Raw genomic sequence first — 13,254 nt, forward strand, 5'->3', positions numbered from 1 at the left:
AGTCTCCCTGGATTTCACTGAAGTTCCCTGTTTTTTTTGGCACATTATTGTTCCATGACATTCATATACTAAAATGTGTTCAGCTGTTATCCTATTGTAGGACACCACATCTTACTTTCTAGTTCTTTGACATGACAAGTTGCAGGCTATCAATATATTTGTACACTTGGGTCCCTCTCCTTCCCTTTCTTTAGGGAATATTCCCTTTAATGCTATTACCAAGTCAAAGAATATTCTTAATTTTGTTATTGGTGGGATGGTAAGACTTAACAGCTTCACTGACAATCAATTAATTATTGCCTTTCTCCAGAGCCCTTCTAATACTTCTTTATTTTGCTTATTATCCTCGCCAATTGCATGGGGGTGAAGTAGAGCCTGAGAGTTGATTTGCATTGATATAACTGATGATTTGGAATATTCTTCTTTAATATTGGAATATCCCCCCCCCAATTACATTTATTTTCTCACTCATTGATTTCTCCTCTATTAGGTACAAAAGTCTTGTAACAAATACACAATTGTGGAGAAAGAATTCTCCAACATATCTGGGATGCACATTTATTATCAATCTGAAAATCTTTCTAACTATTAATAACTCAGATGAGTGGTTATAGACATATTTTCCATATAGTGGTTAATAATTTGCATTTCTTCATTTGAAAATTGTCTGTTCATAGTTTTTTACCATGTCTAATGTGTACTGTCTTTACATACCAGTATGTAGTCAGTATCGGTTATTTATATACCTTGAACAAGAATTTGGCCTTTATGAGGGAAGCTTGCAACAAATATGTTTCCCAATTAATAGCATCCCTTTAAATTTTAGATGCATTGTGTTTGTCTTTTTATATGTGATGAAAATTGCCCATTTTATTTTCTGTCATCCTTTCTGTCCACTGTTTGGAAATGAATTCTTCCCCTATCCATAACTGTCTTTTTCATGGCTCCTAATTAGTTTAAGATGACCTTTTATTTCTAAGTCACATATTCATGAGTAGCTAATCTTAATCTACGGGGTGAATGCTGGTCCTTGTCTATTTTCTGCCTGACTACCATTTTGTAGTGGTTAGTCAAATATTGGCCCAATAGCAGAGTTCTTTGGATTGCCTGAACAAAAGGTTACTATTTCTTTTGTGTATCCTGCGCTTGATTTCTTCAATTTCTCGAGATCTTTATTTCTAGGGAGGACAAAATAGTTTGGAGGATTACTGCTTTCTGGTCTCATTCCAGAGTTGGTCTTATATGGCTTCCTTCTAGAATGCTAGAATGCACTGGTGGAAAGAGACATAAATATTTTTGATAAGAACACAAAGTTGTAAGGGATTATGGAAGCTACTGAACCCAACTTCCTCATTTTAGAGATGAGGAAACTGAAGCATAGAGAGGTTCTTATTAATCCAGAGTTATAGATTTAAGGAGTGTCTGGATCATAATTTGAAGTCAAGTTTTCCTGACTCCAAACCAAAATATCCGTTAGCCTTTATATCCTTTATAAGTAATGACTTTGTCTACATTGTTCTAAACATCAGCTAGAATCCAAAGTGACTAATCTGTCCATGTTTTAGCTTTACTATGATACTTATGATCCAAGGAATGTTCATTCTAAAATAAGATAGTATTTTCATACTGACTTAATGATTGAGAAGCATTTTACAATGTTTCCTTTACTTCTCACACCAACCCTAAGAAGTATGTGCTCTTAGTATGCCCAGTCTCTGCATGGGGAAACTCAGGCAGGAATAGGTTATCTGACTTGTAAGGGTTAAATGGTAGTTTGACAAACATGAGGAGAGCAATTTGATAAAACAATAGTTTAATTTGAGAAGAAGTACAGATAGGAAATAGAAAAGAGAGATTATTATTCTAATACCTATTGACTATACCTAAATTCCTAATTCTAACTAAAAGTTCTAAAAAACCTACTCTAACTGTCTTCAAGGACAGGTTCTTCTGCCTGGCCAGGCCAGGCCTATCTAATCTACTCTATAAAATATTTACTAACTACCTATCTACACTAATTAAACAGACATTCATCACCCACGAACTCTTTAAATCCATTTCTCTATACCAACTGTCAGTAGTAAAAAACTGCCAGTAGTGACCCTTGTCTGAGAGACCGAGACTGACCTCCTGCTCCCCTCTAGGTCCAGAGACAAAAGACTTCAAACTCCCAATGGTCTCTCCTTGTCTCCTCAGTAATGGAATCTTCAGCTCTCCCACACAGGTTCCTGCCTCTCTGCTCTTACTTAGAAATCCTGCACTCTTTCCTGCCTCTTAAAGAGACAGAGGGAGAGATGGAGAAAATCCAGAGTCATACAGGTGGTCTGGGCCAGAGACCCTCCTAGAATAAAGGTCTTGGGACTCCTTACTGCTTACAGAAATCAGTGTCCAACAGTTACCAAGATATTTATAGGAGGATTTCTAAACAACAGGAAACAAAGCGAGTGCCAATTAACTGGAGAATAGCTGAAGAAATTATAAAATATGAATGCCATGAAATGTTGAGGAGAAATGCCAAACATTAGAATTTCAGAGAAAAATTCCTTAGCATTGTAGGATATTATGCACAGTGTAAAATTTGGGGTGTTTAATGAGATCTCTGTGGGGAGATCCAACGCATTCTGTGCTATAGCAAGAGGCCTTCTCCCGTGAATTGGACACATTAAGCGTGACTTCCAGCATGATTTCTCCAGTGCACATGCATGTAGGAGCCTGATGGGAAGCCATTCCCACAACCATGACTTCATTTCAATAAGAATACTGTCTACTAATTCATTATGTTTCTCTCCACATGAATTCTCTGATATAAAGTAAGAGACAGATTTCCCATAGGGAGTCCGTATGGAGCTGCTTCTTGGAAGGATTTTTTAATATGCAACAAGCTGTGACATCCATTTCAACGCCTTTCTTCATTCATGACAGTCATTTCTATCCAACAGGAATTTTCATGCTGGGGATAAGAGATGCCTGTTGCCTGAAGGCTTCACCACAGGGATTATGTCCAAGGCCTCCCTCCAGGGTGGATTCTTCTCTGTCAAAGGAGCCAAGAGCGGCAACTGAGGCTCAGCCTCATTTGTGACCCTCACGAGGTCTCTCTGCAGCGTGGAGTCGGCTTCCTAGATTGGAGTTACTTTGGAAAGCCTTTCCGCATTGATCCCCTGGACGAGGATTCTGTTGTCCAGCGAGCGTCGCGTTCTCACTGGAGGCCTCCAACCGTTACCACTTACACAAAGCTTTGCTCCAGGATGACATTTTGTGTCCAAGAAGGTCTGAACTCCAGCTGAAGGCCATTCCCCCTCCCTTACCCCCGCACTTGCACATTTCAGAAGGCTTCTCATGGGGCCCAGGAGGCCGCTCTGTTGAGTATTTGCTGTATTCACCATCCTGAGGACCATCGTTTCCTGAGGTTATTTTCTTGGTGATTCAGGATTGAATACTCTCTGCATCTCTTTCCAGTTTCATCAAATTCACAGTCATTCTGGTTGATGTTAGAGTCACGAATTTCTCTTAAATTGAAGTCGCGGGGACCGTCGCTCATGAATCTTTGCTAGCCGGATCCTTCCACAAAAAGGCTCAGCTTTGGAGTCTCATTGACTTCCAATGTGGTCTCTGCATCTGAAGAAAACAAATGATGACATATACATAGAAACACACACACACACAGACACACACACACACAGACACACACACACACACACAAATATACGTTCTTTCCTCTGGTGGCAGAAAGTAAACTGATTTTTATGTCCCTAGTCAAGGAGTTTTCAAACTTAACAAGCAGAACCAGTCTCTGGGGAACCTATTTGGTCACATCCACAAGAAGGCTGATTTTAGAAATACCTTCACATACAAATAAGGCAGGAATCTTGTAGCACACCCAGGATTCTCTTCATACTTCACAATTTAGGCCAGGAGCTCCGAGTGGAAGAGTGACCTGACCCACCTCTCTGTGGCTAGACAACTCAAATCCCATGACTGGGCATGCTCTGCCCACAGTACTAGACAATCTTTTCCCACTTTGCTTCCTAGCTTACCTTTAAGTGCCTCTTGTGGATCATATTTATACTTTTGTCCACCTCAAGCAAACTTCCTGACATTCTGTACTGATCAGTTTAGATGTATCATCACAGGGTCATTCTTAGTAAATTTAATAAGCTAAGCTAAGAAATAGGTTTACTCTTAAACTGTCATGTAGTCATTTTCATTGTTATTTTCAAGTTTTCTTCTTTTCTATTCAAATTGAAGAGATGCCATTCGTTGCAGATATACTAAATGTTCATTCTGTTTCTTTATATTATATCTCACACTCTCTGTGGAGCCCATTATCTTTTTCTCAGGAAGAGAAGAGCATAATTCAGTATTGGTCCTCTTATGCTGTGTCCCTTTAGGGGTTCGTGAAAACTTTGGAAGTTCATGATGATGTCCAAGTGTATACAGCTAAAAAAGCTTTAATGGAACTTTATATGATAAAGAACTGTCCAGGTTGGTTATTAATATATTTCCTCCCCAGAACAATAAGCATATACGTGTTTGAAGCCTAAAACATTTCTTTGTGTAGCAATTTCAAACCACATGATTGGGCATAAAAGGATTTTGATGTTCATGCAGTGATCGATGATATTAAATTCTGACCCCTTAAAACGAAGTGCGACATTTTATTTTGGGTTCTCAATCTGTTCTAACGTTATTTCCACACCGCCGTAACAGGCTAACATACACGTGTAAATCTATTCCTATGGGCAGTGCAAGGCATGCTCATGCCCTCATTTACAGCCTGTTCCCTACACCAGAGTAGCTGCCTCATTGCAGTCACCCTGTAATCTCTCCACACTGCTGCGAGGACCATGTCAAGACGTCACAATGTTTGTACTCCAGATGAGAGGACTGGCTCTTTGAGCTCGTTACGAGCCGTCCCGAAACCATCATGGACCGTCTCACACATTCGGCAAAAACAGACCTTACGTTGCCTCTCACTGATTTTTGGTTTTTGCAGATTCGAAATGCCTTTCTGCTTCTTTGGGTCAAGATCCTTTCTTATACACCACCAGCTGTCTAGTTCTATTTTCTGATGCTTTCTGCTACCCTCCTCTCTTTTTCTGAGACTATCCCATGCATGTTTTGTTAGGAAAATTAATTGTTTTCTCCCTGATGTCTTCCTTTCATCTTAATTCAATCCTCATAACCAAAAAAGTAGTGTTTTATCTTTGACCTCCCCTGTATGCAGCTGCTGCCTTTATGATGCAAAGATCTTTTCTACCAAGAGGGAGCTAAATGGCCCAATGGATGGAGCACTATTCCTGAAGTCAGTGAGACCTGAGTTCGAATCCAGGCCCAGGCATTTTCTACCCATATGATAGATACTAGACAAGTCACAAGATATCTGTTGGTCTCCATTTATTTCTAGGAAGTTCTTTGATGGCCTGTTGGACTTCATTTTCTGATATGGGATTATTTAAGAATTCTATTTCTTCTTCTGTCCATTTATTTCTAACAGGAAAACAATAAAAGTACCTGCTTCACAGTTGTGGATTCAGTGAGACAATATTGATAAATTGCATGGCAGTTAGCAAGATGTCTACAAATGTTCGCTCTTACTATTATCATTATTTCCAAGTCCCTCAACAACTCTATTCTCCTTCTGAAACCGTTATTCTTTTCTGTTCTATTTACTTCTTTCCCTCCCAAACTTAAGGTATTTCCACACGAAGGCACTTTCTTTTGCTCTCACCTCAGTGAGGTTCATGACATCTCCATGGTTGTGTATTAGATTGGAAGTTCCAGGAAAGCAGGACACCCTTTTCCTTCCCGAGGCATCATTCACTTATCATCTTTCACCCATTCATCTCTCTCCCCCCTTCCCTTGTCTCCCAACATTGCCACTCTCAAGGATCAGGCCTAAATCACCCCACAGCCGAGGGATCTCAAGGGCTTGCTTCTTGGCCTCCCTGCCTCCAGCCTCTCCCAGTGTACTAGTGGGGAAATCAAGAAGGAACCAAATTTTTGACAGATACTTGACAAAGAGGGAACAGATAAAGAATAGCACCAATTCTCCCTCCCACCCCAGGTAGAGCAATTTGACTAATGGAGTCAGATCTGATTCGAGCTGAAAGGTAAGAGGGAATCCCCTTCGGTCTCTTTCTTCTTTAGTTGATGTATTTGCAATCCCCCTTCTAGTACATTTGAAATGGTTGAGTGTTCAGTAAAGCAAAAATAACTAATTATTGGGTAAAGGATTAAGGTAGAAACGAGGACGGAGGAAACAGGAAGTCCCTGACTATTGCTCTTCTATAGATGGTCTCAGGGGGTTTGAAGCACAAGTCTGGGACCAAGTCCCAGACGATGATAATGTCTTTGTGGCTGAAGATGTTGGTACTTCTTGTCTCAGAGATATGACTGAATGAATCTTCTGCAGGATAGGCTATTGTCTTCCCCGAAGGGAGAAAGTCTCTATCCTACTAATGTATCAGATGAATGGTCTGGATCTTCTACTGTTCAGCAAAGGATTTAGTGGATGTAGCTTTGTCTGCTCACTGAGGATTTTGTTCTTTCCCTCTTCAAGCCAAGGAGAGAAGAACCCAGCAGTCCCCAACTGCTCCTCCTTTTATTTAGCTGGAATGCTCTATTCCCATCCCCTGATGGCAGCAGAATTCCATCTTATCTTTTCCTGAGATAGCTTTGCAAAATCCAGTCTTTTCATTCATTTTAGCATTTCCCTCTTCCACACCAGTCCACTCAATCTTGCACCCAGGTGTCACAGTCCTCTTCCTAAAATTCACTTCTGATCATGTCACTGTCTCTCAGGAAACCCCCGTGGCTCCCTCTCACTAGCATCAAATAGAAAACCCTCTGTCTGGCTGTTAAATTCCTTTATTCTCTTCCCCTCTCCTACCTTCTCAGGCATCTCTTACCTGACTCCCCTCCACACATGCAACGATCAGTGGTAAGGGCTCCCTCTTCCTCTGACCAGGACACTCCATCCCCTGACTCTGTAGGTTTTCTCTGGCTGCCCATCAGGCTGGCAATGCTCCCCTGGCTTCTTTGAAGTCCCGTCTCTAACCTCTCATTCCACACTCTGTCTTCTCCAGTCTTCCTCAGTCCTGGGGCCTTCCCTCTCTATATTAACTCCAATGAATTCTGGAATGGATGGGCTTGCACATAGCTGTGTCCATGTCTTCCCCTCTAGAAAGGGAACTCTCTGAGAACAGGGCTCTTCCCTTGCCTTTCTCCATATCCCTGGTGCTTACAGGTTCTGACACATATATGGACTTCTGAAATACTTGTTGTCTTCAATAAACCTAGGAAAGAGTTCACATTGGATAGCCTCCGCCCTTTTTAGATGCTTGTAGGAAAGTTCTGTGCTCCAAAGTTCCCAACAATGACTTCTTTGAGGATCACAGCTGGAAGGAAACTGAAAAGCCATAGGGTCCAATTCTCTCTCCCTTAATACAGCTGAGAAAACTGAGGCTCAGAGGTATAATTACTTGCCCAGGATCCCACTGCCAAAATGTGTTTAAAAACAAATTCCAAGTCAGGTCTGCTTGCCTACAGCACTCCCTTTACTACAATATAGAAGCCTCTTTGGATAATAGCACTCATATACCTGCTTTCATCTCACTCACCTGGATAGGAACTCCTTGGGGCTTTTTGTTCTAGGAGCCATGGGGCTTCCCCTTGCTGAAAAGAGAAGGTCAAATCCTCTCTGGGATCTGGAAGCCCCAGGCATATGGAAGAAGGAAGGGATGAGGACATAGAGAAATAGATCATTTATTACTCCATGGGGAAAGGGGACATGCAAGTAAGGCCTACAGAATGGTTCCAGGAGTCTCAAGGATGATTTCCATGGTACTCATTGTTGGGGTCTTTGGAGGGAAGAAAAGATCATGTAGCCCATTTGGAATAAAAAAAATTCCATCTTTACCTCTTTCATAGAAGGACGGATAGATTCCACAGCTTCCATTATCTAGAAATTAAAGGCAGTTGGGAGTATAGGGCTAAGAGGTCTGAACCTGGAGTCAGAAAAACAAGTTCAAACCAGACTCAAATTCATGGTATCTGAATGCCCCTGGAGCAAGTTATTTAACCTCTGTTTGATTCAGCTCTCTCAACAATAAAATGGGGATGATGATAGTACCAAACTCACAGGGATATTGTGAGATCACATGATAATTATAAAGTCCTTTGCCCAGATCAGGACATACAGCAGGTACATGTAGGTTCTTATTTCCTTCCCTTCCTTTCCTAATATCTGGGCTGAAATTTCAGAAAAAACTGAAGAGAGAATAAACTTGCTAGACTAGGCAGAACTAAGGGTGGTGAGCTACCATTTTATACTTTTTAATAAGACTTTTCTGAAGAGTACACCCTTCTCAAATAGGAAGGGTTTGCCATGGTAAGGTAGAAGGTTGCCTATATGAGATTTTAGAGACAAAACACATGTCCAGTTAGAGGCTAGATGAGATGACCTCCAAGATTGTGAATCTGTAATGCTGGCTTCAATTTTGAACTGAAGCTACCTAAAATAAGAAAGAGGCAACTTCAGGAGCAACAAAGGAAAGCTTCCTGACACATAATTAAAGTAAAAAAAAAATTTAACGAAAATAAGGCAACAAGATGACCCTGTGGAGAGATAAGCACTTTTGATTTTTTAATGGTAAGGGCTCAAAATCCTACATATTGTAATGGTTAAATGGTAGGAGTTTGACAAAAGTGAGGAGAGCAGTTTGAATAAAATGCTTAGTTTAATGAGAAGGACAGATAGAAAATAGAAAGGAGGAAAGAGAGATTATTATTCTAACACTCTATGACTATACCTAAATTCCTAATTTAGAAATCTAAAATTTCTAAAAAACCTATTGTAACAGTCTTCAAGGACAGGTGCTTCTTGCCTGGCCAGACCAGGCCTATCTAACCTACACTATCTAAATTGATTCACTAACTATCTTTCTAAATAAACAGCTTCCCCTTGCTGAAAACAGGAGACAATATCTTCTCTAGGAACTAGAAGCCCTGAACAGAAAAAATAAGGAAGGGATCAGGAGAGAGAAATAAAACACAACAGAAACCATCCTGTAGGCCTTGCTTGCTTACTCCATTTCTATTTAGGGATTCTCTGATGTGTTGATGGTTTCTTCAATTTCTTTTTCTGAGATATCCTTTTTTAATCTGGAAAATTTATATTGTTGTAAAATATTTATCCATTTAACTTACACTGTCAGATATATTGTCAGATAATAGTTCGTAATGCTGCAATTCTTCATTGTCAGTGAAACTGGCCTTTTCAATTTTGAAACTGGTAATTTCATTCTCTTCTTTCTTTTTTTAAATGAAATTAACCAATGCTTTATTTATTTTGTTGGGGTTTTTCCTGTAGAAAACCAACTCCCAATCTTATTTATTAGTTTAACAGTTCTCTTATTTTCAATTTCATTAATTTCTCAGTTGATTTTCTGGATTTCCAATTATGTCTCTTCTTGAAGATTATTAGTTTTTTCTTTTTCTCTTCATTTTAGCTACATGCCCAATTCATTTATCTTCTTTTCCTCTATTTATTCTATATAATCATTCAGATATAAAATTTCCCCTAAGTACTGATTTGGCTATATGTCATAACTTTTGATATGCTGTCTCCAAATTGTCATTCTCTTGAAAAAAATCAGTGTTTCTATGATTTGTTTGTTGAGTAACCTCTTTTGAAGTATGAGATTTAGTTTCCAATAAATTTTTAATTTGTCTTTCCACTAATTCTCATTGATTATACTTTTTATTGCATTATGATCTGAATAGGTCTCATTTATTATTTCTGCATTTGGCATTTGGTTGGGCACTTTTTATAACCAGGCAGATGGTTAATTTTTCCTTTGTTCCATGGGTGACTAAAAATAAGGTACATTCCTGTTTCACTCCATTCAGTTTTCTCCAGATATATGTTAAATGTAATTTTTCTAAAATTTCATTCACTTCCTTTACTCATTTTTGTTTATTTTTTGGTTACATGTATTTTTAGATTTTTTTAATAGCGGAAGGTTGAGGTCCTTACCAATAAGTATAGTTTTATTGTCAGTTTCCTCCTTATATTCCTGTAGTTTCTACCTTAGAAATCTGGAGGTTACACTATTTGGCCCACAAATGTTAAGTACTAATATAGCCTCAATAGCTATACAATCTTTTATCAAGATGTAATTACCATCCTTTTAGATCTATTTTTCCTTTAGCTTTGTCTGAGATCATAATTTGCTTTTTTAACCATTGACGAAGGCTGAAAGTCCTTTACATTTAGCTTGGAATGAAGACAATCCCTTAAGAGGAGATTCAGAGTTAACAGAGGAATGCATCTTACCCACGGAGAGTAGATTCTGAACATTCTCCAGCATGACCTCTTTGTACAGCTCTTTCTGAGAATGGTCCAACAAGCACCACTCCTCCTGGGTGAAGTCCACAGCTACATCCTTGAAGGTCACCAATTCCTAAATCAATAAAGGTTACAAAATTTAGATCTGAGACTTCAGAATTCATCTGGTCCAAGTCTCACCAATTTACAGGAAGAAACTGTATAGCCTACAAAGGCCATAATCATTCAGAATCCAACAGAATATCTAGAAAAGCATTTTCTATTTGAACTGAGAATCATGTTGGAATAATAAAAGTTGGAGAAATGTATTACTCTGAAATGCTTCTCTCTACAGAATCAGGGAGAAAGTATGTAATTTCTAAGTGAGTCATGAGATTCTGTGGAAAAGACAGAAGGTGATCATAAATTCCTCATCACAAGTGTTAGAAGTGATAGGGTAAGAACATTTTAGGAAGAGTTTGTGAGAAGGTGACAAGTACTGTTTATTCTGGGTAAAAACATTGCTAGTGATTAGTGACAACAAATAAAAAGAAATTATCAAATTAATTTCCTAAAAAGTTGAAATCTTTTTAACTATGTGAAAGCACAAAGAGAATTCTTAAGAAATACATGGTATCAGATTCTGTTTCTAGGCAAGCGAAGAAGAATTTTCTAGTTTTATATTGAGAGCTTCAGATAACTAAGTTATGATGTGTCTTGCCCAAAACATCTTCATAATGGAATTATGAATGGAAATCAATTTCACTTCTTAATGGAATATATTCATTCATTTTAATATTTAATGACATAAAAAAGAAGGGTAACTATAATGAGGAAAGGAGAGTGTTTATTTATTAAGACTGTAGTACTTTATTTACTGGGGTTGGAGATTGAGCCAATTCACAGGAATGAAATTGATAAGTTTTTTAATGTAAAACAAATTATCTACACATGCCCGTGGCACTCTAGAATCCTGGGGATCAAAAGTCAAGAGAATTAGTTAAAAGTTTGACTGATGGATAATTGACAAAAGAGTGGTCAGATCTGAAAATACCTAGATACTTGGCAGGGATCAGCTACTTTATTGCTCCATGGAAAAACCAGGGTACAACTGGTATTGGGTGCTCTTCCATTTCAGTTTCTTCCATTTCTGACAGAATTATGGGATTCACTGCTCTAGATATTCTATTATTTTGGAGCAACTCTCTTTCATGTAGATAAACATCTCTTTTTACTTGCTCATTATTTTGATCTCTTTCTAAAAACATGATTTCTCTTCTATTTGTAATCTATATTTTACCTTTAGTTTCCTTCATTTCTATTATTGAACTTCAGAACAATGAAAGAATTTAATACTTTTTTTCCTCATTTTTTAGATTCTCAAGAATTTACATTTTCCTTTTGACTAGGGTTTGCTATGTTATGAATCTTCATTGCATGGCATTTATTCATATTATGAGCAATTACAATAGAAAGGCCACTGCTTTATGCATTAATAATCCATTTAATTTCCAAGTCATTCCCAGCAGAAGAAGCTCTTCTAAACTTCCTTCCTTTTTCATCCACACTTTCTTCATTATCATGGGTTGAGGTCATGGACTCCAAATATCTACTTAAGAAGAGGGCTCAGCTCACATATCTCCCCAAAGGACTTTTGACTGGTTTCTCCACCATGCCCCAGGGTCTGATATATTCTTCTCCTGTCCCCTTTACAACTTTCTTTTCTGTGTTGTCTTCTCCTTCAAAGTGTAAACCCCTTGGAGATAGGCCAGTCTTTCTTCGTTTGCATTTGAATCTCCAGGTTTTAAAATGATGCCTAGCACATAGTGGGTGCTTAATCAATGCTTAGTGAATATTGATCATACACTCTCATCTGAGTACCTTTCCTTTGATTTAGCTTTAGGACCTAAATATCACCCACTTTGTCAGTCTTCTTCCACCTTACTTCCATCCACCTACTCTTTGAATGACACTGGCCTCATGCCAGAAAGAAGATATTCAATCTCTTACATTCTGGCTTTCCAAAATGGCTGGAGTACTCTGTCTCCTCATTTTGGCCTCCTGGATCCCTTCAGATCTCAATAAAAATCCAACACTCTACAGGAAGTTTTTCCCAGCACATCTTCATTCGTCTTTGAATTATATCCTATTGCCCTATCTACAGATATTTTTATAGATTTGTGGGTTTGTTGTCTCCCCAATTAGAATGTTAGCTCCTTGAGGGAAAGCCCTATTCTTTGCCTTATTTTGCATCCCCACCACTAAGCACAGTGCCTGGCACATAGTAGGAATTTAATAAATGTTCATTGGAGTCAAGATGGTAGAGAAAGTACACAAACCCTCCTGATCTCTATCAAATTACCTTCTTAAGAACTATGATATAAGGCCCAAAATGAATTCTGGAGCAGCAGAATCCACAAAAGGATGGAGTGAATAATTCTTTAGCCCAAAACAACTTAGAAAGCCTTCATAAAGAATCTATTGTACAGAGGTAGAAATGGAATATAGAATAGCACATGAAAGTAGGTCCCACAATGGCAAAAGCCTTTGGAGGTGGCTGAATCAGCAACAAAGACTTCTGGAGCTCTCAGTCATGGAGAGTAATGGAGGTATCAGGCTCACAAGATTATAGGGATCCCCTTGCTGGCTCTGGATACAGACCTTTATTGCATTGCTCATACAGAAATCCATGTTGCACTCCTGGGTTGTGGTCTCACGGGAATGAAAAGCACTAGGACACACAAGTGGGTACTTCAGTCTTGTGAATGAAGGGGAGCAAAGAAACCTAGTCACAGTTCCAAGGTGGAAAAGAGTAGATATGGTTGCTCACAGATAAGAATACAGGCCAAGAAAGTATAAACATACCTCTCCTTACATCATGCCACCTGGAAGAACTGAAAACTTATAAATTCCCCAAAGCTAGATCT

At 38.8% G+C, this 13,254-nt stretch overlaps 1 protein-coding gene across 2 annotated transcripts in view; it reads right to left on the reverse strand.

Annotated features, from left to right (window-relative positions):
* Nucleotides 1-1,796: 1,796 nt before the first annotated feature.
* The window catches only part of LOC103095662 (zinc finger protein ZFP2-like), a 33,957-nt gene continuing 22,499 nt past the window's right edge, over nt 1,797-13,254 (reverse strand). For both annotated transcript variants that reach the window (XM_056796455.1, XM_056796456.1), the window contains exons 4-5: nt 10,337-10,463; nt 1,797-3,615 (exon numbers count right to left, since the gene is read on the reverse strand). In XM_056796455.1, the coding sequence (XP_056652433.1) occupies nt 3,548-3,615; nt 10,337-10,463 (195 nt within the window). In that variant the 3' untranslated portion in view covers nt 1,797-3,547. The remainder of the gene's footprint in view (nt 3,616-10,336; nt 10,464-13,254) is intronic.

The sequence above is a fragment of the Monodelphis domestica genome, chromosome 4, assembly GCF_027887165.1.
Source record: "Monodelphis domestica isolate mMonDom1 chromosome 4, mMonDom1.pri, whole genome shotgun sequence".
Lineage (NCBI taxonomy): Eukaryota > Metazoa > Chordata > Mammalia > Didelphimorphia > Didelphidae > Monodelphis > Monodelphis domestica.